This window comes from Nicrophorus vespilloides, unplaced genomic scaffold, assembly GCF_001412225.1.
Source record: "Nicrophorus vespilloides isolate i.1.1-1 unplaced genomic scaffold, Nicve_v1.0, whole genome shotgun sequence".
Taxonomy (NCBI): domain Eukaryota; kingdom Metazoa; phylum Arthropoda; class Insecta; order Coleoptera; family Silphidae; genus Nicrophorus; species Nicrophorus vespilloides.
The window spans coordinates 1-26,677 of record NW_017097467.1 but is presented as its reverse complement, the minus strand read 5'-3'; the positions used below and the strand labels follow the sequence as shown (position 1 = coordinate 26,677).

The following is a 26,677-nucleotide window of genomic DNA, read 5'->3' as shown; positions in this document are numbered from 1 at the left end:
GGACTAATCGAGAACTTTAACCATTTCAATACTGTAGGCACATATTGTCCCAGAGAAATTTTGAAATATACCCGTGATATCTCGGACTGTTTGAAGCTGGACTATTCGAGGACTTTAACCCTTTCAACACTGCAGGCACATGTTGTCCCAGAGAAGTTCTGATATATATCCCTAATATCCCGGACTGTTTGAAGCTAGACTAAGCGAGACATTTAACCCTTTCTATATTGTAGGTACATATTGTCCAAGTGAAGTTTTAATATCAGTCGTTATTTTAAAAAGTGATATAAGTTAATTTTTTAAATGAGATATCACATAATTTGAACATACACACAAAATTAATCACAAATTAAGTGATATATCATTTATCTCTTTTAAAATAAAGGCTAATATATACTAAAAATATATTAAATGTTTACAAATGTACATGAATCTGGTATTAAAGCACGATCATAGTTCCATAGACAAGAAAAGATTAACGACATTCTTCTAGATAAAGACTAGAGAATATGAAGTATCCAATGATAAAAATGAAATGGAAAACCACGTTACCAATAAGAATTTAAGAGTTGCGATTGAGAAACAAATAATAGTATTATGTAATACAACAAACAAATATTCAGAAATGAATGTTGTTTTCAAATTATTTCCAACAAGTCTATGGATATGGATTGCTCAATATACTAATCAGAAATAACTAATAAAAAAATCGCAACGGCATTTTAGAAATAATAAACCAGTATTATTGGATTGTTAGAATGAAGAAATCACATGAAACGCCTTTTTGCATAGAAATCAGTGACAATTTATTAAGATAATTCAGTTTGTATTCAGAAAAATATCGTAATGAAAAAGTTAAAATTATACGAAAAGAGACTTGACTTTACTAATTTTTTTAGAATTTATTTTTATTTTGTCAATTAATCCGGACTGATCGAAGCCGCACTACGCGAGGCATTACTGTATAAACATATTTAAATTGAGGTAATTTGAAAAGTTGAGATAACCATAAATGTGGATTTCAATTTTGAAAATGTTTATTAATTTTATTTGCTGATTTTTGTTTGTAAATAATATTATTGTTTTCTATAACTTTTTTGACGTTTGACGTTTTGAATGTACACTTACTTTCATAATAATTCCACTGCCCAAAAACATTAGAATGGTGAACGTGATGATAATTATTGTTAATGATACTTTCAAATGTGATTCATATAAACGAGTAATTCCTGGACACAATTAGTTACACTTCGCTAGGTTTTCTTGACTAAATCTTCATTGGTTGACTAACCTTAATTTGCCTAAGTTCAAACCCTTACTACAGCTAAGTATGTTGATACTAGGATTAATTTAAATAAACTATGTATTTAGTACACTAAAATAAAAAATAATCTTTGTTTTACTGTATACAACAAATCTCTTTTTGTGCTAGTTTTAAAGTCCTCGATTAATCCAGTCTCACACAGTGATGAAACCGATTACCCGCACTATGCGAGGTATACCTGTACTCTGTTTAATCGATTTAAAAAACAGTAGTTTTTTTTTAACTGTTTGTATTAATATCAATTAATTTAATTAATTGATCTGTTGTGAATAGATAAACATATAAGAAAAAAGCCTTTCTAATTTTTAATATTTAGAATTTAATCCGAATGTTTATTTTCTATTATATCTTTCTGTTTTCCTTCTTACATTAATTTCTTCTCAATTTCCATAATATTCTTCACTCGTGAAAGTACATTCATTTTACTTTCATCGTAGATTTCAATAGAAATCGACTTTAAAACCTCCTATTAAATTATATCTTTAAACATCAACATATCAATCCTAAAACAATGTCAATTTCCTATTAACTAATAAAGAAAATTTAGCCAATTTATTTTGACTATAAAGTTTTATAAATTTACAAAGAAATAATGATGAGTTTGGAGTGTATATGTGCAGCGATATTAATATAAAATAAAGAATGGAAGCGAATTAAATTCCGATCCGTAAAGGAAGACGTTGCGGTTATTTGGAGAACGTCTGGAAGAAGATCTACACGATCGATCGTTATTTTATATTCGCTCGTTTCATTTTCTGCTACATATTTTTACCTTCTTACCAAAACCGAATAGTTCTCGATTCGCATTCTCAAGATCTACACAGAAGAAAAACTTACCGCATTCCGTTTTTAATATGTTTCTCTCAATTTATCGGAAACAGCATTTAATTGTGTGAACAGAACATTTATTTTTTATTAATGCAATATATGGATACTTGCATAATGTAAAATATACCCAGTGTCTTCAGTTAAGTAGAAACTTTTAAGTTAGATTATAACCTAAATACAGTGGTACCTCGATTAACGAGTTAATTAATTTCCGGATTTTTACTCTAATAGTCAAACATATTCAAAATTACACATAATATGTGTACACATGTTTTAAAAATGATGTAACAGGCGTACAATCTGGGACTTCTCTTCTCATCGTCACTTGTTATGCGAAACGTCGCTCGTTAAGCGAAATGCTCTGTACGTGTTTTTTTATTGTTAGAATGTAAATATTTCGAAATTTCAATAATTACTTACCATCTCAAAATTTTTAAAATGTAAATTAAGAAAAAATAGATGTGGTCAAAATACTATCATAATATGCATCATCTTGAAGAAAACTGGAAAGTTTCACGTATTTAGTTTACATTAATTATTATGTAATAATCAAATAGTTAAAATTTGTTACAATTTAATGATCTAACCTCAGTTCCGTTTCTATAAGCACCTTCATAAAATAAACAAGTATAGAATTGGCATACATTTGCAGCGATTAGATCATATGTTTAGTGAATAATTGTAATTAATATTAGTTCATGTCAATAAATACAATTCCTGTTAATAAATTTTAGTTTATCTCGGACTGTTTAAAACCGGACTAATCGAGGAACTAAATGTATGTGTAAAAGAGACTTGATTGTATATAAAAAAAATCATTTATACTATGCTAATATTTTAGAATTTATATTTATTTTACTGAAATAAAATTTAGTTAATTTTTTTCTCAAGGAATTAAGTTTATTTTAATAATTTATTAGAATTTATTTTGACATTTATTTTGAATAAATCACATAATTTCAAAGTATTTCCTTCGATTTGTTAAATAATTACGAATAAAAAACGAAAAACCAATATAAGATTAACTTCTTTAAATAAATTAAACGTTGTAATAAAAAATCAAATAATGTCTTCCTCGAAACCTTCGTAAAATTTCATTCCTTCAAGTGTTATCGATATCCAATTAGGAATTTACGTTCCAAATTAATTAAATTACGTTCCGTTCTCGTTTGTTTTGGATTAAAGTGGGTGAATGTCAGGCAATGTGTGTGTTTTCTGCTTGGACTTGGCGCGTAGAAAGGATTTAGAAACGTCCAATTTCCATAGAGTTGCAACAGAAGTCGGGCATTTTTGTCGAGTCGACCGAGACAACAAACCTTGTATTTCAGAGTCGATCGATTTATTTCGGATCACCTTTCTGATTTCCTCCGTCTTATTTGGTCATTGCATATCAAATGAAATGCGTATATATTTAGAACAATTCATATGTATCTATTTATTTGTATTCAATAGAAAATAATTATAAATTATAAAATATTTACATAATAGATAGATAATTAATGTATTAACACAGTTGATTATTATATCACTTAAGTGTGAAATGTAAGTTATATCGTTTATGAAATTACATTTAGGATTTCTTAATTTATGAATGCATTTCAATGTAACATATGTTTAAAGCAATTAATAAGTAATATTTTATTATGATGGTGATGAAAATAGATACAGTTTTCTTATTAAAAATATTTTAAAATTGTTTTTAGTACTACAGTAAAATAATATTTCGAAATTATTCTCATGTAGAAATTCTAAAAATAATAGTGAAGATATGTGTTTCAGTAAAATTGAAAGGAAATTATATAAATCGACAAAATTAATTTTATTATACAGTAGAACCTGTATTTGTGTGATCCTTTTTTATGCAATTTTATTTTTGTGCAATTTTTTTATGAAATGCAACCAATTCCAACCGGGTTGGCACCATTCTAATGTTCTCTATCGGTGTGCATATGTACAGCCTGCTCAAACGATTATGTTAGTCGATTTTGAATCAATTCAACACAAGATGATGCGCGTTTTGGATTACCAGTGAATTATGTATGTGCATCGAAAATTTCTCCATATGTACAATGGAAAATTAAACGGTTTGAAATTTTTTCCATGTATAATTTAATTATTTATTCTCAGGGATTTCGTAAATATTTAAAGTAATTTTTTTAAGTGCGATTTTTTTTGTGTGATTTCTTTTATGCGGTATCTATCGCACAAAAAAGGTTTTACTGTACTTAGTTTTTTTAAAGGAAAGTAAATATTTTATGTTCGAGTAAATTTGAGTATAAAATCGCAAACACTAGGGAAGTGTATTGAATTTGATTTTCCTAAACTAACATTTTATAATTTGTATAAAATGTTATTTATAAACTATTTTTTTTATAAATTATGTGCTTTACATTGATGACAAATTTATATTTACAATTTTTATTTTATTTTATTTTAGTGGTATAAAAATCAAAATTATCTTAGTCAAATTTGAAGCAGAAATGTTAAAAGTAACCAATATTTTGTTAATTTAATTTTGTTTGATTTATATACTACATAAATTTTGTTTTAAATAGATATAGTTTGTGTGTAAGAATATTTGTTTTTTGAAATATATTAAATTAAATTAAATTTTAGATATTTAATTGGATTAAAAAAATGGAGAAGATTTCTTATAGAAATAATTAAACTGAAAGAACAAGTAAAGTATTACTATTTTGTTACTGCCATCAAAAAGAATTTTGTAATTGGAGATAAGTATATAATATCAAATGTATTTGAACTTTTAAACTTTTTATTATATATTTTTTCCCTAAGTCCATATATATTTTGATTTCTGATAATTTTATCCTGTTTTCTTCTTATATAAATTATAATATTTCTTGTAACTAAAAATGTTTTGTAAAAATCTTAAAATTAATGTTTGCTGGCTTTAGTTTGGATAATTATTTCTTATTTGGTTATTGTATTTTTTTCGTAATATATATTATTAATGTTATTTCACTATAGACAATTTTTCTAAGAAACAGAATGTGTGTTTTATATTTATTTTGAAATAAATTATTTAATAACTAAATAAAAAATAACGAGTTGAAATTCACTGTTTGCATTATATAGATGACGGAAATAATTTTATAGTTTTCTTGTAAGAAATTGGATGATTGCTTTATTTTTAAATAAATTTACTTTTAGATTTTAAATCAGTTAATAACATTGGCAAAGATGTATATGGCTTTACTTTGAGAGATAAATAAGAAAATCAGTTTTTTTTAAGTATTGGGATTAACGTTCGATGGATGTGGATAATTTGTATAATATCTTATTCGATTATAATATTGAAAAAAGCATTTGGTGTTATATTTTTGTTGTTATATCAATTAAAGTTCATTATGTTTGATTGATGGTGGTGTTGGAAGAAAATACAGTATGTTTCTAAGAAAATGTGTTTTTATTTAAATTAAATACTACTTAAATAAATGGATAACTAATATACATTGGCACATGTGACTGTGAGATCACTTCGAGTGGTACTAACTAAATACAAAAATACTGAGATGGAGAATAATAATTCATGTACAAATCTTAAAAATAATCAACAATTAACAGCGATAACATTCATAATTGAATTGACTTAGTGTATTCGTGTGTTTTTCTCGGTCGTTGCAGATAGACCAACAATTGTTCTGCGCTTACGGGCTCGGCGTTTGCTGATCCAGGAGGTCGTACAGTGCGGAGATGTACGTTTGAGCCATCTGGAGGGTCTCGTACTTGGAGAGTTGTCTGTCCTGTCCCAGTTGCGGAAGGAACGTCCTGAGCCTGTCGAAGGCCTGGTTCAAGTTCTGCATGCGACGGCGTTCACGTGCGTTCGCCGCCAACCTCCTCTTCCTCAACACGATCGGTGTCACCCGGGTCGTGGTCTTCGATCTGTCCGATTGGGACTCGGGGCTGGAGCTTCTGTATTCTTCGTTGTCGTAACCGCTGCTTCCAGTCGAACAGGATGAGCCCCAGCTGTTGGCGGTGGTTTGATGGACCATCGGGGCTCCCATCATGTAAACGTAACCGTAGGATTGCGGGGATTCCATTGCACTGAACTTTTGTTTTTTTTTTGCACAACTTCGACGGGTGGTGATGAACAAAAAGGAAACCTGCTTGCACCGGGGTCTGAGCGGATGTGTCTGATGAGCTACCTGTTGTTCCCTTATAAAGCGCATCCTGCACCCTCGCCCCACCATCGGAGCCCTTAGCGCGTGCCCATCCACCAATAGGATCTGCTCGAAAGAATATCTCCCTCGGACGCACGAATAACAGACAGAGATGCACACAGACGCGGCAAGAAAGGCTCCAAAAAAAGGAAAAAGACGTACGAAGGAACAGCACTTTTATTATTCAAATTACACTCAGACACGAACTCCTCTTTTTTGTGCTGTAGTTGTTGTTACCTGTTGTTCTTCTTCTATTCTTCTCCTCCTTAAAAGCATCCTCATTTAATTTTATACCTCTTTTCCGTTTCAACTGCAATGCGAACTTTTCTGCACAAATCAACCGCAACTGTTTCAAAATTCACTCTAATTGCGGTATGCAACTGAAAACCTAGCGACAAATTTGTACTTCAAAATGTTACCATTTTTAAGATCATTTACATCTATGCAAAATTCATATTCGTTTTGCTGTTCTTGTTAATAATACGAGTCATTTGTTTGTAAGTTCATCAATACCTCAAATCGATTCAATCAGTGCGGATTCACTATAGTAAGGTTTGAAAATTTCGAAACAAACTAAATTTTGAGATCATTTACTTCTTGCAAAATTCTCATCCATTTTTGCTGTTAATGAACATTACATAACAAACTTCTATTTACTAGTAAGTATAAAGTACAACTTATAAATTTTTTTTAATCTATATATGCAATTAAAAACTAAAATGATAAGAAAAGATTTCAATAAAACTGTATTATTCTCTTCTTTAAGAGAAAACTTCTTTAAATTGTATACCTCCTTTTAGTTTCAACTCTAATTCGAACTTTTCTACTCAAAACAACCGTAACCTTTTCCAAATTTACTATAATTGTAGTATGCAACTGAAAACTTAGCGACAAATTTGTACTTCAAAATGTTACCATTTTTGAGATCATATAAAACATTTCTTTCTAAGTACATCAATACCTTGCATGTTGTGGATTCAATCAGTGCGGATTCACTATAGTACGGTGAGAAAATTTTAAAACAAACTAAATTATAATTGAGAAAAATAAACATAAATTTGGTCAAGTCTCTTTTTGTGTAATTTAGTTTTGCGATTAGTGGATTAGATTTTAAAATTGCTGTATTAAGTACAACTTATAAGTTTTGATATTTTTACAGTTTAAAATTTGTTTAAACAGTTTACATATAAATTAACAACTAAAATTATAAAAAAAAATATTTTCCTAATTAACTTTTCTGCATAAATCAACCTGATACCAATTCCATTCTAATTGCGGTATACAACAAGAAAAAAGGTTATAATTGATATCAATTTATATATTGAAATATAAGTTAATACCAAAATTAACAATAAAAATTCAATAATTACAAAAAAAAATCCTTCTGTATTTTGCCTACCTGTTCTATTTTTATACCTTTTTCCGTTTCAACTCCAATGCGACTTTTTGTATACAAATCAACCGAAACCATTTAAAAATCCCTTGTAATTGCGGTATGCAACCCAAAAATGTATCTTTAGTATTAAGAAATTCAGAACGGTAAAATTTCATAAATTTAAATAGTACGGGTACCTCAAATAGTGCGGGTAATTTATAATATCCCCCACTATTTGGAACCGTACTAATCGAGGATGTTAATCCTATTAACTATTATATTATGAGAATATATATGTAAATTTAGTTGAAAGTAAAAATATGAATGTAAAATGCATTCGGTATTCGTGCTTATCCAAAAGTATTCAACAAGCGAAAACCCATTGGAATGTTCGTTCTTGTGTAAAAAAAGCAATCACGAATTTGTAATTAAATTAAGTTTATTTTTTGTAATAAACAAACTTCTACTAGAAATTTCAATATAATTATAAAGTACTCTAGCTAATCTAAAACATAATATAATACAAAAAATAATTAAAAATGATTAACAAAGAAAATCATATTTCTCTTTTATGTATTGTGAGACGAACAATAGTAATAACAAATTACAAGTTCTAGATATAATTATATTTCGGTTCGCAAACAATTCACTTTTCGAACACAAAAATAGTACAAAAGCATTTTCTTTTCCAAAGCCTCGGTTTTCGAACAGAATATTAGTTTAGTAATTGATTAACAGCAACAGCTGAATCAATATGACGTAAATAAATTCATAGATTTAGTACAACCTATATAGGACAAGTATCTGTAGATTACTTGATAAGTTACGCGTAATATTTACATAAATAATTCTTTCATAAGTTACTTTACAAATATTTTAAATGAAATTTGTGATTTTCATATACAGTGGAACCTCGCCTAACTTTTCAAAATTTCCAGATTTTTACTCGTGTAGTGAAACAATTTTCCCCATATAAACTTATGTAATTACGATAATACTTTGCATTTTGTTAGTCATTTTTCTTACAATTTATTTTGCTCATTATGCGAGATGCTTGTTAAGCGAAGTTCCACTGTATAATATTTATTTTTAGCTTCTAAATAATAATGATGTTTTCAGAAATTTCAATTAAATATACTACAGCAATACCTCACATAGTAAGGTTTCAATCAGTCCGGATTCTTTATTGAAAATTCCAAAATAAACTAATTTTTAAGCAATCAAGTCTTTTCTGGTGTAAATTAGTACCTTCATTAGTCCGATTTCAAGCAATCCGGTGTATTGATGTAACAAAACAGTGATATAACAGAATAGTACTAAAACAGAGCAGCATAAAAACAGAATAGTTAATATTTTGTTGCGTTGTCCTATTTTAGTAAAATTGTCTTTTACTTTTCACTGTTTTTTCGCTATTCTGTTATGTCACTGTTTTGTTTTATCCTATTCTCTTCTATCATGTTCTGTTTTAGCCTGTCCTGATATGTCATGTTCTGTGTTGGTGAGTTCTGTTTGGTTGGTCATGGAACCATTTTTGTTAACCATAAATATTTAATCAAAATGTCATTTAGTTTAGAAACCTTCGACCTAATTCATATACTTATTTATATTTTATACTTATTCGAACCTTGATTCTTTCATTATTTTTCAATATAAATTATTCATACATGTACATATGAACGTTTGATATAAATATTTAAAACTAAATTTAAAATTGAACTAGTATTAATATGTAAATTTTATTATGTTTGCCAATAAATAGTGAACTAGTGTATAAGTATAATTAATTAATGAAATGCGTAAGTTGTAAGAAAAAAAAAAAACTAAAGTGTATGGAAATATCGACTGACTTACCTCGATTTTGTTGACTTAAACTAAGTAAATTTGTATTTTTTTTATTTAAATTTAACAAAAATTAAAATTCGAGGTAGATACCCAAATTAGAGTTGTATAAATAAAAGAAAGTAGTAAAATATTTTAGAAATTAAAACAAAAAATTTTAAAAATATTTTTTATTTTAATTAATGAAGAAATAATAAAATGATAAAAATGTATGAAATTATTGACTAAGTTTATCTTAAAAATAAAACGAATTTAAATTAATTCAATCTCATTTATGGAAATAATGATTAATTGAAAACATTTAGTTTTTTTTTGGAAAAGATTATTTTAATGCAAAATAAATATGTTAATCACATCATTAAAGAATTTAACTACAAATGTTTGCGTTGGTTTTTATTAAAATTGTTGTCGCGGACCAAAAAGTTTGAGACCCACTGTTCTAAACTATAATTACTGTTATACAAATAGCATTGAATAGGAAACAAATTTATGAATCAAATATAAAAGTACACTTTTTAACTTACTTTTCCTTTTATACGTAACCCAGCTTATGGACGTTGTTATTAAAAAATAAACTCGTAATTTCACGGACTTTTGGATCGCAAGAATTCAGCGAAGTGAAATGTAGCGAACACAGCAAATTATGAATGAGCCATACATTTTTTATAATTGCACATTTTTTTTGCAATATAATTTATTGCATACTTTAGTAAAAAAATGTGTATAAAAATTAGAATATAAAACAAATTCTAGGTGAAAAATGAAACATTTTGTATACAAATATTCAAAATTTGTAACTGATTATGTAATAAATATAAACGTTATTGTTACATTATTTAATGTGTGATTTTCATTGAGGATTTTTAAAATTGTTACAAATTTTCTAGACGTGTTTTAATTATATTTTTTCAAATATAATACCTCGCATAGTGCGGATAATTGGTTCCACCAATATTCCGAACAAATCGAGCACTTTAAAAATAAACAGCACAAAAAGAGACTTGACTATATAGAGTATAAAAGAAACGATGATTTATTTATAAAAAATATTTTTTTAGAATTTATTTTTGCTCAATTAAAATTGATTATATTTCGAAATTTTTAAACCGTACTATACTGAATCTGAACTAATCATGTTTTAATTTTACTTTTTTTTGCAATTTAATTGCTTACCAAGTTATGATATATGTATCTAAAAAACTGGTCGAAAAATTTAAAAAAATTGTGCATATTTCAAAATTTGTAACTTATGCAGTTATGTGATTATGTAATAAATATGCAAATAAATGTTACAATATATTATGTAAGAAATATACAAATTAATGCTACAATATGATATGTATTGTTTTCATTGAGTATTTCTAAAATTAATACAAATTTTGAAAATTTCAATTTCAGTCTATAATTACGTAACTCACAAGGTTTAATTTCTTATTCGACTCTTCAGGGCTATCGACCTGAGTCGATTCCATCCATTTTTGGAGCTCGTTTCTAACCACCATGTGCGATATTCAGCGCGGTTCAAGATTATTAGATAATCTGGGTCGCCGTTCGAAATGATTAAGAACCACTGCTCTAGTTTGAACGGAGGCGGATTTCTTGCATTAAAGTGTTTCGCATACGCAACACTAATTCGGAGTAAATGTTACAATTACTTTTATTGTTTGCTCAAATTACTTAAGATCAAATAACCTTGTGCAATTATACATATTTTGCTTTTGTTTTTTTTATAGCATTTTTTCTCTCTAAAAAGTATGACCGATATTTTTTTGTTATTTTCAGGTAATTCCATTTTAAGAATCGATTATTATTATTAACACTATTAATATTGAGTTCAGTTTAAGCCCACGAGTTTGCAATAAAAGTGAAATGTTACAAAATTTTAACTAATTTCCATACAATTTAAGTAACTTTGAATTCGATAAACATGAAATAATAAAATTAGTAATGTCGATTGCAACAACTTTGAATAATTGTTCAGAAATTGATTTTAGTGTTTTCTTTGTTTGTTTCATAACTAGAAAGCACAAATATTATTGTAATTAAATTATTTCGAACAATAATTTTCCTATAAAGTTCACACTTTGTGAAATATTGAACGTTTTAACTTTAACATTCTCGGATTTTCGAATATATTTAAGTTTCTTTTTAATGTAAATGCAAGAGAAAATCTTTTTTCCGTGTTTCGTATAGGCGTTTTTCTTTTTCTTGTTAGGTGGAAAACTTATGTTTGTTTTGTTGGTGGACATGACACTGTTAAATAAGGAAGTAAAGAGAATATTTTGCATTCGAGATCCGATTGTAAATTAGAAAAATATGGTAATTTATTCCGAACGCAATGCCTGCATCGAATACTTATTTCGTTTTCCATGACTCCGCAAAAGCAAAAAGTGAATGTGTCCTAAAGTTATTCGAAATGTGACTGAAACAATCTCCAATAAATTAATTTTCTGTATATGTATTTAACTATGTTAATTATTACAAATTTGATTAGTATATGCGTTTTTTCATTAATTATCTTAATAGTTTACACTTTATATTCTTTCGTCTAATTGCGACACAAAATTAATTGATATGTAAATGCATCAAATAGTGCGGCTTGGATCAGTGATATAGTTTCGTTTGAAAATTTCGAAACAAACTAAATTTTGATTGCAAAAAAATAAAAATAAATAATACATATATGATCGTTATTTTTTTCCTTTAAAGTCCACGATTAGTCCTGTTTAAAACAGTGCCTGACCCAATTACCCGCACTATTCGAGGTATTGCTGAATTTGCATCATTTCCAATATTTCATGTAATTAACGTTTTTTACTTCAATTTCTATTTTTTTTTTTCAAAAATACAATATTCAATTTATTATATTTTCTTACACCACTTTCATATATATTTATTTAAATTTCTTTGATGACATAAAAAATATTTTAATGTTTGTTTATATTTAATTAAAAAAAGAAGAAATATTTTACTAATTGAAAAGTTAGTTATTTTATAAGTAATAATTGAATACAAATATATGAATAATTCAGTAATAAATTTTAAAAAATGTGTTTCTAATGAAATTTATTTTGTTTATAATAATTAATATTTTTTTTAATTTATTGTATTTGACTTTTGTTATTATTATTATCGTGATTTAGTTTAATAAAAAACTGTACTTTTTAAGAGATTTTCTCTCATAATTGGAGATCTTCTACATTATTAAAACAATTTAATATTTTATTTCAGAAATATGAATAATATGAGATTTTGATATGTTAACTACAAAGTGTGTAAACAAATGAACGAAGCAATTATTTCTTTTATAAGAAACATGTAGAATAAAAAAACACCTCTTCCTTTTCGATGTAGGAATCCGTTCATTAGCTTGTGTTTCAACAGGAATGATATTTGGAATCAAAATCCTAAGATTTCTGGAAATCTTTTGGTTTCACATTTCATCATGCATATATGGTTCACCTCTTTCTCAATGATGAGGATTCATTTATAACTCTATTGTTGACAGAATTGATATTTAATATACAATAAATTAAGTCAGCTTTAGTCTCATTATGGAAATGTATGATATCAAGCATTTTGTTTAAATAATAAATTACATAATAAATTTGCTCTAAATAAGTTGGTATGCAATAAATATGATTTATTTGATATTTTTTGTTGTAGTAAAAGTTTGAATGGAAAACTGGAAAATCTAGTCTAGTAAAAGGTTTTATTAGGTTTCATATTATATAATCCAAACAGCGATTTGATAAAATGTCAATAATGATTTGTGTTCTCTCAAAGTTTGGATAATTATTCTTGATATATTATTATATAAGACGTTAAATATATTTGAATGTAACATGTATTTATGAGTTCAAATTATATAAGAAAACTTTTGTTAATAATATTTGGATCAAATAACAGTAAAAGTTTTATTTGTTAATTCTTTGTATATCTTTTATAAAATTAAGACAGAAACTTGTTTTTCTTTTAAGAGTTAACAAAATATTGTTTCTTTCTTTTTATTTTGCTTACATAATTGCATTAAACTTTTAAATAAACATTATAATCTAATTAATTAGTTTATCTTATAAATATTTACAAACTAAATATGAATTTGATAGCAATAACTAATATTTTTATAATTTCTAATAACTTTTAATAATGAAGTGAAAGTTTAACTTACTGTATAAATCCAATTAGTACGATAATCTAATTTGTTCAATATATTTGTATTATACGCACTTAATATAAAAACATCCATAATTCTCGAACGAAGCGCAACTACGCGTTGTTCGACTCAATTAGATTGTAATTTCTTGATTGTGAAGCATGGGAAGGGAATATTTCTCATAGAAGTAACTCGAATCGTCAATTTGTCGTAACTTTGGGTAGGGGTTGATAATGACTCCAATAAGTAGGTTAATTAATAATTTTGGAACCGAAGTTGCCTAATCTTGCAAACTAACAAAATTCTGTCTCATTAGCACCTAAAAAAAAGTGCACAATAAAAAAAGAATGAATGGAAGTTCTTGCAACGAAACCCCGTGGCAAAGACCTCCAATTTACAAGGTTCGTTGCCTAAGTCAAATAATTCGCGCGAATGAAAAATAATAAATTAAATTAAACGATCAATTAGTGTCGATCTTCGGCAAACATCCGTTTCCTGTTGACCAATGTTGAGGTAAAATGGATTTCGTCTCGTAAATAAAATTGACCACCAATGGATACGTCGTTTCTAGAATGAGCGTACATAAATCGGTAAAGGCGGTTACGCAAGTTCCCGATTAAATTAAGCGTTCGGCAATGAAGGGGAAACAAAAGTGAATAAGCGAACGAAACGAGACGTCGGTCGAGTGCTCGAGTTCTTGGAGAATTGCGCTTACCGGATTTCGTGTCTAAGGTTAAATAAACTGGAACATGAAAAATCGAATTTCGTTGGAATGCGGAATGTTAAGTCATCCCCGTCGAGGACGTATTCCGCATTATTAGTAATACTATTATTTAGTTTAGTTTAATCATGTAAAAATTATTTCTGTTTTTTTTTTAATTCAATAATTTACAGATTTTAAATTTGCAAACAAAATATGATTCACATCAAATTAGTTTCATGTATTTGTTAGTCAAATGTTAGTATCAACTTTGTCAAGTGTCATTTTTTTGACAAATGTCATTTATATATCAAATGTCAAAATTATGTTTATATTGACAATTATAGTACAGTTTAATATGATATTAACTTTTGTCAAGATATTAATCATTAACTATAGAAAACTAAAATGCTTTGTTTATGTTACAAATATTAGAATTTTATAGAAATGTTTTCACAATTACAGAATAATGTTTATATAAAACATAATAAAATATTAAAAAAAATAATTTTGTGTTACCAAATTTGATTTTTTTCTTCTATTATTGTTCAGTCTTGTGATTGTTCTCTTTGTGTAATATTGCAAAATGTCAAATGTTGGTTTCAACCTCGTCAATTATCATTTTTGACATATGTGATTTATATGTCAAATGTCAAAATTACGTCGATATTATATTAATGTGTTCAAAAAGTCTATTGTAGTTTCTTGAAATATTATTATAATACCTTCAATAATTAATCATATATATTATTTTATAAAAAGTTTGTAACTGTAATTTTATATGTTAAAAGATTTATTTCTAAAATTATTTTGTTTCACCAATTGACTTTGAAAATTCTGCACCTGATTTAGTTTTGTATAAAAATACCGAGAAGAAGTATTAGATTTCCCGTCCTTGCACTTGGCGAAGAGTAACATGTACGTAACATGATGATTCGTCCGGAATGACTTTTACTCTCCTCTGCATAATGTGTTTATATTGTTTACATTTTCATTTAATTTATAGTTTCAACTACAGGATCTATTTTTACAGTTGGCAAATATTTTTTTGAATGTACTTTTACTTTTCGCATTGTTTATTTTTTTTTAACAAATTTATTAAGTTTTTACTCATTAATATTGTCGAAAATTTATGGTTTCAATCGTAGGAGGCGTTGATTTATTAATGTTTTAAAAGAAGGTTAGTAATGTCAAGGTTTTTATTTTTTTGGTGAAAATTGTTATATATGTTTTCTTATGTTGCTTATTTGATTGATGCTATTGATTAGGCAGTATTGGAAATTAAAGTTATTGAAATTTACAAAAAAAAAATGCGGTGCTCTAATTGTCGCATCCGCTAATTGCGATTTGTTTCGTGTAGTTTGAGTACGTAGATTTGGAGTGTGCGTTTCGGATTTCTTGTTAAAATGAAAGTGGTTGAAGGCATTGCACAATGTAATCTATGTAGAGTCGTTTGACTTAGTCATGCGACTGTCTTTCTCCGACCAATTGGCGAGTGGTGTGTGTGGTTCGGTTGAAGGCCTCAACACGGGCGTGAAGAAAACTCTGGTTGCGCTAAATTTTATTGCATATTTAAGAAAATTCTATATAAGAAGTGGAGGGACTTGCAGAAATCCAGTCGCGGTCTTACATTCCGACGAGCAGCAACTACAGCTAAACAACAATGTTCAAACTATTGGTTGGGGATTCTTGTGCTTCACGTGCGATCAATAAGACTAATATTTTTACTCTCTTTTTTTTCTAGTGCGTCGCTCTTTTGCCATTGGCTTTAGCTAGTGCCGAGTATTTGTACGGTGATGTAAGTGATGGGTACACTTACAATACTGCTTACGCTTCGGCCTACGACAACTACGTGAGTTTTGTTTGACTCAGTTTACCTTTCGTTCTGGGTAAATCATTGTGTTGTGTTGTTTCAGAAACCGAGGGATTACAAGGTTGAATACGGTGTCTCCGATCCGCACACCGGTGACCACAAGTCTCAATGGGAGGTGAAGGAGAACGGAGTCGTGCGCGGAGCTTACAGTCTTCTGGAAGCTGATGGTACCACCAGAATTGTCGAATACTACGCTGATGATACCGGCTTCCATGCTGACGTTAAGAAGATCGGTACCGCCGTGCACGCTCAACAGGAACACCAAATCCAGCTCGCTCCAATCGTGAAGAACCAGATCATCGACAGCATCGCCTACAACGGATACGGACACGGAGGTTTGGAGCACGGGTATGGAGCACCAATTGAAACCATCCACCACGAGGCTTTACCTGTAGCCAAGGAGGTGGTCGTCGAGGCCCCAGTGCAGAAGATCGAACAGATCATCGAGCCTCAATTGGAGCAGGTCTTGCACCAAGAAGCCCCATTGAGCGTTGAGAAGTTCGCCCCGATCGCCCCAGCTCAATACATCAAGGAGATCGCCCCGCAATCCTTCAACCCCATCTACGAGCAGATCGCCAAGTACGCTCCAGTCCCACAATTCTACGAACCCAAGATTGAGTCATACTACCCAGCCCCAGCCGCCAAGGTCCTCTCCTACCCACAACAAGCCTACTACCAAACTCCAGTTGCCAACTACGAAGCTTACCCAGTGCACACCAAGGTCGAAGAAGCCTACTACCCACAATCACCAATCCAACAATACTACCAAGCCCCGATCGCTAAGGTAGCCCCAGTTGCCAAAGTACTCGTCCCCGAAGTCCATGTCTCCAAAGTGCAAGCTTACGCTCCATACCAAGAACAAGCCAAGGTAGCTGCCTTCCCAGTATCTCACAGCCAAATCCCATACTACGAACAAGCTAAGGTAGCCCTCCCAGCCATCCAAGTGTCCAAGGTCCAAGCTTACGCCCCATACTACGAGCAAGCTAAATTTGAAGTTATCCCAGTCTCCCACAGCCAACCACAATACTACGAACAAGCTAAGGTCGTAGCCCAGAACCAGGCCCAATACTACGAACAACCCAAACTCCAAGCGTACTACCTTCCCCAAGTAGCCAAGGTGGAGAAGCCCATCTACTACGAGCAGCAGCCACAACAGCAGCACCTCGTCAAATCCGAAATCCCACAATCGTTCATCCTCGGTGAACTGGCCAAGATCGCCCCACACATCGAGCCCAAATACAAGGATGCCGTCACCTACGCTCAACCCGCCTACCATTCCTACCACCCCGAGTATTAATTTAATTCCAAACTACCCCTTTTCTCTTATTTCCTGCCCCGCGAGTTGAGACATCAAGAAGTGTCCGGCTCGCACCTAACACTAGTAATTATAAAAAAAACACAGGGACGAAAGTATCAGTTAAAGTTAGAAAACGCGCGGCAGGAGATTAGAAAAAAAAATAATAATGAAGGCACGAAAGAAATAGAAACCCACCAATTTGATTCCGTTTAATTGCTACGTATCCGTCTGCATTGCATCCGATGCAAGAGGATGATCGTTGGGGAAACTTTCCAAACGCTCGCGTCTCTTCCATCTCTTTCTGTGTGTGCGCGCGTGTGGAAACTCCTGCCATTATTACACTTCTCAATACAACTTACGCAAGAGGAAACGATGTGCGCTCGTACGACTGTGTGTTATATTTTTTACTTTTGTATTTTTATTTATATTTAAAAAAATATATATTACTAAGAAAAATTAAAAAAATATTTTATTTTCTACTCCCCCACAGCTCACAAATTCCCGTATAATTACAGTATTTATTACTATACTTTATTAAAAACATATCATTTCCAAGCATTCACCATAAAGAGAGTATAACTTATATAATACAAATTTAGTTGAAATTCATACAATATAAAATAGCTCAAAAAATATGGTAAAGAATACCAATACGAAATATTTAGTTGAATGATCCATTTGCAAGATATTTGAAGTTTTCTTATTTCAAAATCAGAATTAATGTTTATATGTAAAGAAATTTCAAGGTTAGGTACTTATAAACTTATTACAAGTAAAGTAATAATAGATCTTGGAAATCGTTGTACTGAATCTAAGCATTTAACGTACGTTCGAAAGTACCTACTTGATTATTTACAGTCTTCTAACCGAATTAATTTGAATCAATTAAAGATCTCATAAAGCGTTGTATTATACGTAAACAATTCTAAAGACAATACAATTAATTGATATAACTTACATTCAAAACTACGTACTTGATTATTTCTGATACTGTCTTCTGATTAAACTATTTTGATACACTGAAAGATCTTTGAAAAAGTTGTACTAAATGTAACTTAGTCAAAGGCAGTAGAACTAATTCATTTAACGTACGTTCAAAAATACGTACTTTATTATTTAAATCTTCTAAACGAACCAATTTGAAGTAATAAAAGTTATTGGAAAGCGTTGTACTAAAATTAAACAAAATAACGTACTTTCGAAAATACGTACTTGATTATTTATAGTTTTCTAACCAAACTAATCTGAATCAATACACTTCTTAGAAAGCAATGTACTAAATTGAAGCAACTCAAAGGACCGTACAATTAATTAATTTAACGTACATTCAGAAGTACGTACTCCATTAGTTAGTGTCTTCGGATAGATCCCAATTTGAACCAATAAATGACCGCGTTTCTATTAAATGTAAGTAACTGAAGGGACAGTACAATTAATTCAATTAACGTACGTTCGAAAATACGTACTTGATTATTTACAATGCTCTGATCGAAATAATTTAATGCAATGAATAATTTTGTAAAAAGTTGTACTTAATGTAAGCAACTCAAAGAATAGTACAATTAATTCATTTAGTATAATGTACTTTCGAAAATACGGACTTGATTAGTTATAGTATATTAAATAAACTTATTTCAAGCATTGAATGTCTTGAAAAAATATTGTACGAAATGTAAGTATCTCGAAGAATAGTGCTACTAATTCATTTAACGTACATCCATTTAACGAATGTTCGAAAATGCGAAAATATCAGTTTCAACGTAATAATGCCAATCAGACCAATGGGAGGTTGTGTTTTAATTTAGATTATTTGTATTTTGGTGATTTCTGGAATTGTTTGAATATTGACATATTTGACAATATTGATTATTTGACATATTCAAAATTACACATAATATGTGTACACAAGTTTTACAAATGCTGTAGCAGGCTCGCAATCTGAGACATCTCTTCTCATCGTCACTCGTTATGCGAAACGTTGCTCGTTAAGCGAGTCATTTTTCTTACAATTAATTTTGCTCGTTAAGAGAAATGCTCGTTATGCGAGGTGCTCGTTAAACGAGTATATGCATATGATGTCAAAGTTAGCAAGTGTACTTTCGTATGAACATTGAGTACGTTTATGCGAACTAAAGATAATCAACTAATGCTCATTTTGTTAGTGTATTTATAACAAAATATTTGTGTTAATTCCCATCTGTTCTTGTTGATGTATCTGTGAAATAATCTGCAGATTTTAAGCAATTAAACAGTAACCGTACAGATCTAATATAGAGCATCGTTCGAATGCAATAAAGTAAGTCCTTAATTACCGATGGGGCCCTAATTAAGGGCGCAGTGGGTGGGCGCCGTTCAGTTCCGCACAATGAGGTCACGCCCTGGCCATTTTTTTTGTTGCAGTTTTGTTTTGTGCTGTTTGGTAGAGGGATGGGATGAAAAATGGATGATTGATGGGGAAAAATTAACCGACGTCGTTTCTGCGATCCGGCTTCTGGAAGAAAAGCCATTAAATAATTTACGATCTGCCCACACGAAACGAGTGATTCCATCCGATCAAGCTAATCAAGAGCGTTTTTCCCATCTCGTTTGTCCGTTTTTCCCTTTTACTTAATTTATATATATATATTTTTGCGCCGGGGCGGAACGATGCGGTCCATCCGCAGACCACCGCGGCTGGAACCGCCCCCCTCGTGCCCAAACGCAAACACACACATAAATTGAGACCTTAAGTTATTACGTAATATCCATTTCCACGTGAATTTATCTGTATTTATATAAGGGAATAAGTATATGTGGGTTAATGGGGTGGACCGTTTAAAAGTCGCTTTTCGGCATGGAAAGGGGTTGATTATTAAATGTAAATTTCTTCTTTTTTTTTGGTGATGTTTACATTAGGTGATCGGCGTTTGCCGCCCTTTCTGCTAACCCGAACATCTTTTATTCATCGATGGAAGGAATAGGTGAAACGATGACCTACCTATTGTTCCCATGCGAGAAGACTTAAGAAGATGTAATTTCTCTAAATGTCAAATTATAATTTTCTTTCCGTACTCAATCTTCTCTTCTGGCCTCAAACTGAAAGTTAATTTACTTTTAATTTTTATGCTTTTTAACTAAAACACATAAAAACAAACAGTTTTTTGTATTCGTCTGTAGGTTTTTCATCTAATAAAAAGGATCCAATAAAAAATTTAAAATCAGTCTATTGAAATTATCATAATTAAATTAAATTTGAATTTGTATACTTTTCATAACGCAAACGTATAAAAAATATCACAATTATAATATTTTTTTTTACATTTATAATTACGTTTATAATATCTAGAAGCGAAAGTGGAAATTGAAAGAAAAATCTAGAAAGCAAAGTGCATAAAAATTCAATCATTATTTTCAAGTTTGTAGTAACGAAATTTAGATGGATGAAAATTATAGTTGTCAAATTGTGTTCTCCAATATATCTTAACGGTTTATGTAAGCAAGCTTAAAAAACGTTCGTCGATAGTTGTTTTTGATATTTCTGCTCAATCACATATCGTGTAGACACGCAATATTCTTGATTTCATCATTATTTCTAGCAGAACTTTAAGGCTGAAATCATCAGCTCAAAATTTATAAAATTATGTTCGTAAAGTTCATTTAGCTAAAGCAACTTCTCCGTAAGCAGAATATATCTTAGTTATTGCTGGAATTTTTGGCTTCTTCATTAACAGAAAAGTATCTAAGTGTTCTTCACTAATGTGTCAATTTCATTTAATCCAAATTAAATTTTATTGTAAAGACGGTGGAAATTTTACTTTTAAGATGATATAGAATATATTATTTATTAGAATTCATTATTTTCTCAATTCTGATATATTTAGGTACTTAGCGAAAGTCGGCACAAACTTTTTGAACAACCCGATAATTCTACAATATTCAGTTGTTAAACATTGGATTTTGGTATAAAATGCAAAAAAAACTAGTTTTAAGCTTCTACACTGTTTTATTACTATAACTCCTATTTTTGCTAATTTTTCAATTATAATCCATTTTTTCACCTCCAGCCAATGATAAAAGAATTTTTTTTATAAACATAAACGACTTATTAATAATTCATATGTACCTTTTCTTTTTTTAAATAAGAGTCTTCAAATTAGGAAACTCTGCATTTCAACACTGAATGTTTCGACCGGAACACGTGTTTTTTTACTCTATTAAATATAATACTCGGCGGTCAAAATGTAACCTTATATGACTTAAATATAGAAAACTTCCGCTCGTCCGTGCGTTTTACTAAGGTTACAAACTTAATTTTGTGGTGTATGTTTTTTTTTTGTAAAAGAGGTTCATTAATCATGCAAAATGCAAATACCACTAAAACGGAAACATCTTTTTTTCACAAATTACGTAAGAATATACGATTTTATAAAATATATTTTTTTTATGTCATATAATTTTATTCAGAATCTGTTCATCAATGAGAACATTGAGTAAATTTAAAATCACGGTTGACATTAAATGGATAATCTTTCCCGTTGGATTCAGTAGTATATTGATGCTCTGCGATTTCATTATTTCCTTTAACTGTAAATCTGCTGCTATCCTTAACACTGTCATTGTCCATCGACTTGGCTGAAGTTCCATATGTCGAACCTCATTCATTTGACTGTCCATCTGTGATGAACGATGGCCCTATTGCTGCAAGCACCGAGAGGTCTCACAAAGGGCCTGGCTTGTACAGGATTCGAACCGGCGCTCAAGAAATTGTGGGTAGAGCGACTTAGTCACTCTTTATAGAATGTAACATAATTTATCTTCATCCTCTTATAATTTTGTACTTTTAAAGGATTAATACTGTTTAATTTACAGAATTCCAATTTTACTAATTAGTTTAACTAATTATATACCAATTTTTTCATTAATAATTGTTAATTATGTCTTGAATATGTTTTTAAAATAAATATAAAGAGAAATACACAAATTTTGATAATTTGTTCAAAAATGTATGTGCAGATACAAACAAAATAGGATGAAAGGCATCATATTATTATTGCATATATGTAAATGTTGTTTTTTCTGTAATTAGTTTTCATGACATTTAACGGCTACATAAGATGTAATTAAATTCTGTGTTTTTTCAACATATAACAATATATTACAAAACTCTATGCGTTTTTTATATAAAATATTTTAGTTTAAAATTTTCAATAATTTAATTATATAAAATTGCTATCATTTTCATATAAATATTACCATTCTTCAATTATAAATATCATGGAAGTTGTATTTAAATAAGTATGAATACTAAAAATATGCTAATTTCAGCAATTTTTCACCTTAAAACGAGATACCTGTCCTCCATTCAAACTCAAGCAACGTAGTTCCAAAGCAAAGTAGTTCCAGCATCTTCAAGGGTGAGATATGTGGGAATGCACCTGGACACGAGGTTCATTCATGCAAAGTGTGAAACACTAGAAATAAAATTTAGAAAGATGTATTGGTTGCTGCGCACAAATTCGCAGTTGAATTTGGAGAACAAGTTGCTAGTATACAAAGTATAATAAAACCAGTTATCGTATGTCCACGATATCCAATTATGGGGAACAGCAAGCTCAACTAATATTTAAAAAAAAATCCAATTTAAATTTAAGTAAAGAATAAATAAATATTATATACAAACGTTATGGAATGTTGCCACTGAGCACTGACCTAATATCAACAGCGAACATATTTGATAAATGTTCAGTAGAATAGATTATAATTAAAAACTAACGAAAAAAATATCAGCAATCTTCAAAATTTTGTTGTAAATAAAAATATGAAAATTTTGAATATGAAATTTTATTATATGTATCAAATAATTTCGAGCTATTATCAATAATTATTAAAAGTAACTATAAATTAAGTATATACAACAAATACTAATAGAAATGTAGACCACAACGTGACCCAATGATTGCAAATGTATTATAGTAATTACCATACAAAGCTACGCATTGAAAATAATTTTCTTGAACTCATTACTCTTCACAATGAAAAGTGTTACAATTATTAGTTTTCATTGGACAAACAATGAATAATAACAATTAATTAGTATACAAAAAAGTGATTTTTATAATAAGTAATATCATTACAATATTTATACAACTGGATTATTTATGATAAAACAAATATTTATTGTCACTTTTGACTTCCATTAAAATAATTTCATTTGCAACTGTTTGTTTCTTTTAATAGTGTAAAAACGAATATTTTTGACTATTTTACTTTTATATTTCCTAAAGGCAAGAAAATCTGCTAAGACCGAGAAAGAGATATGTGAAGTTTTTTATGTTGATTTTTAAGAGAATTTGTTTAAAAATATGCAAGGTTCTGGTCGAACTACTGAAGTTTATAATGATCAAATCAAAGTCTTGATTGATTCGGATCATTATATAACTGCGCAAGAGTTACATAGAGGTTAAATGTATACGATAACTGAAAAACAGCAAATCAAATCAATCTTTGCAATTTCCGTTTTAAACTCTATGAAATCGTTAATTTTTTAAACGAATCATCACTGGTAATGAAAATTGAATCATCTACAATAACATCAGTCGAAAACGATCTTGATCCAAGCGTGATGAACCAGCACAAACTACATCGAAAACTGAATTGCTAGAAAAAATATCATACTATTAATTTGGTGGGAGTACAAAGGTTTTATAGATATTTTGATATGATGCAATTGAGTTTAATAATAATGCATATTGTTGTGATATTTCGTGACCCAGAAAACGCATTCCCAGAAACCAATCCATATGCGGATACCAACCGACTCCTTCACGAACCATTAACTTCTCATTCTTTAATTATTTATTTATTATCGTAGATTCCCGACAGTCGTGTGCAATCCGTGCAAGTTTCGAAACATCCACCCAACCTACAAAAAACAACAAAAATATAAAAGTTGCTCAACTCTACTCTCCTCAACATATATCTACTTTTTACATGGCTCTGTTCACACTCATTAACATAAATGTAGTGCAGAATGGAATAATCGGTCGATGTCGGTTGTAGAATTCCAAGTTTGCGGAACGAGACCCACCAGAGAGAAACAGAATGAAATATGATATAATATTGTGATAGCAGTTTCACAAAAAAATCCTTTCTTATATTGCCCAATTTTGCTTTTTTTATATTTTATTGTTGAGAAATCAGCAATGAACAAAGAGAAACGCACAAAATAATAAAGATTTAATTAAAAAGGCCTTGTCGGAAGAATTGCTGAAGAAAGATGTTGAAGATGATGACGAATCGGGAATGGTTTGCGTGGGTGGGCCGAGAAAGGGTGATGAAGTAAATTATCCGGCGTGTGCGAAATCGCTAATGGCGAGAAGGGCCCGAAGGGCAACAATAGATCGAATTGGATTCGGGGTTTCTTGTCGCCTCACGAAACCCTTATTCTTGTTTCGTTAGTTGCTGTATACGTTTTTTTTTCGGTGGGGGGTTGAAATTTGAGCAGTTAAATGAAATGCCCTTTGGCTGCCGGCCGTAATTATGGGACGGGGATACGAGAAATATGCTAAACCGTTTAAAATTCCTGCTAATTCGGCTTAGGGAGGCCTCGGAGGAAACACGCTTCGAAAATCTATTAACTCGATGCGAGATAAAACAAAAGAACACGAAAGGAAGAAGCAAAAAAAAGAAATTGAGAAAAGGAAGACACGTAACTGTATAGAAAAATGTGTTGTGTGACACGTGAGAGGGTATAAATCATTTTGTTTTAACCGGGGGGATAATTAATCCGCGAGACGTGTCGTCCCGTTAGTTACAAATGATGTCTTAATAATCTGCACTAATCTCCGCGCAGGTTAATTTATCAAAAACTCGTTTGTTACAGCTCTTGTCTCAATCAATCATGCAATAGGTTCTCATGTTACGAAACGGAGAAGGCATTTTCCTTTTAGTTCGTCATTTAAACTTTTGCAAACACAATTCTGTTAATTAATCATTTGTAAATGTTTATAAATGGAAAATAATAGGGTTTATAAAATGATTTCTATAACGATTATTTAAAGTTCAATAACTTTTAGTATATTCAATTATTATTGTTCGTATATTTTCGTATATTTGTTTTTATTATGGCATAGTATATTCATTTTACAATCTATTACTGCGAACATCAATTAAATCTAATGGCAGTTGACAAATGTTTTTGATAAACTTTCCAATGGAAGTTATTACCATTATTTTCTTCTTTTTAATTTGATGCTTGGCTGTCGTCATGTGGGTTAACTTCAGTATACTGATGCTCTGCGATTCCACTATTCCCTTTGTCTTTGTATCTGGTGCTAATCATATCAGTTTTCATATTTAGCTGTAATTCTAAAACTATAACAAATTCAATTTTAATACAGCAATATTAATAAATTCAAAACAAACAAAATTGTAATTGAAAATAATGAATATAAATTTTATAAAATTTGTTGATATAAATATTTTTGTATTTATAAATCGTATAAAAATAAACTATACAAAGTATTGCTACATCAAATATAGAAAATCTATACTTTTTATAATAAAAAGCATATATTTCTACATCAAATTTAATATCAATAATTGAAAGCTTTAATTAAATATGTATTTATAAATGTTTATAATTTTATTTGTTTTATGTAAAGTTTTGTTTAATGTTTCATTAATTTTTTTATTAATAAATTAATAATATTATTATATTTTTGTCAAACTTTTCTTTTCACTATAGATTATATTTAAATGGTTCGTTAATAAAGTCTTTAAATTAGTCGTATCAAAATAAAGCATAATAATTAAAATAAATTAATTGGTTTTATCTAATTAATTAAAAATATACTTAAGTTTAATAATAAAATATTGTAAAAAAATATTGATATTTTACAAAATTAATGTTTGTCATTTTAAGTAATAACTTATTATGTATAAAATGCAAAATCACAATTAAGAAATATAAAGATTATAATATAAGCAGTAAGATAATTTATGAAGTTTGAAGAATTTTATAGTAAATTTGAGTCACAAATTCCTATTCATTCAAGATTTGTCATTTTTATATTATTTTGTCTAATTCTAACTTATTATTCAAAATATATAAACTAAAAATTGAT

The 26,677-nt window shown here is 29.5% G+C and overlaps 2 protein-coding genes across 2 annotated transcripts; one reads left to right on the top strand and one right to left on the bottom strand.

Moving 5' to 3' along the window:
- Positions 1 to 5,668: 5,668 nt before the first annotated feature.
- Positions 5,669 to 6,284, bottom strand: LOC108560190 (protein atonal-like). The gene has a single exon (XM_017917642.1). It carries the CDS (start codon positions 6,211 to 6,213, stop codon positions 5,821 to 5,823), a length of 393 nt encoding a protein of 130 aa, XP_017773131.1. The 5' UTR covers positions 6,214 to 6,284; the 3' UTR covers positions 5,669 to 5,820.
- Positions 6,285 to 16,024: 9,740 nt separating this feature from the next.
- On the top strand, positions 16,025 to 17,950 carry LOC108560189. Its single transcript, XM_017917641.1, has 3 exons — positions 16,025 to 16,081; positions 16,148 to 16,255; positions 16,320 to 17,950. Exons 1-3 carry the CDS (start codon positions 16,067 to 16,069, stop codon positions 17,571 to 17,573), a joined length of 1,377 nt encoding a protein of 458 aa, XP_017773130.1. The 5' UTR covers positions 16,025 to 16,066; the 3' UTR covers positions 17,574 to 17,950.
- The last annotated feature ends 8,727 nt before the right edge of the window (positions 17,951 to 26,677 follow it).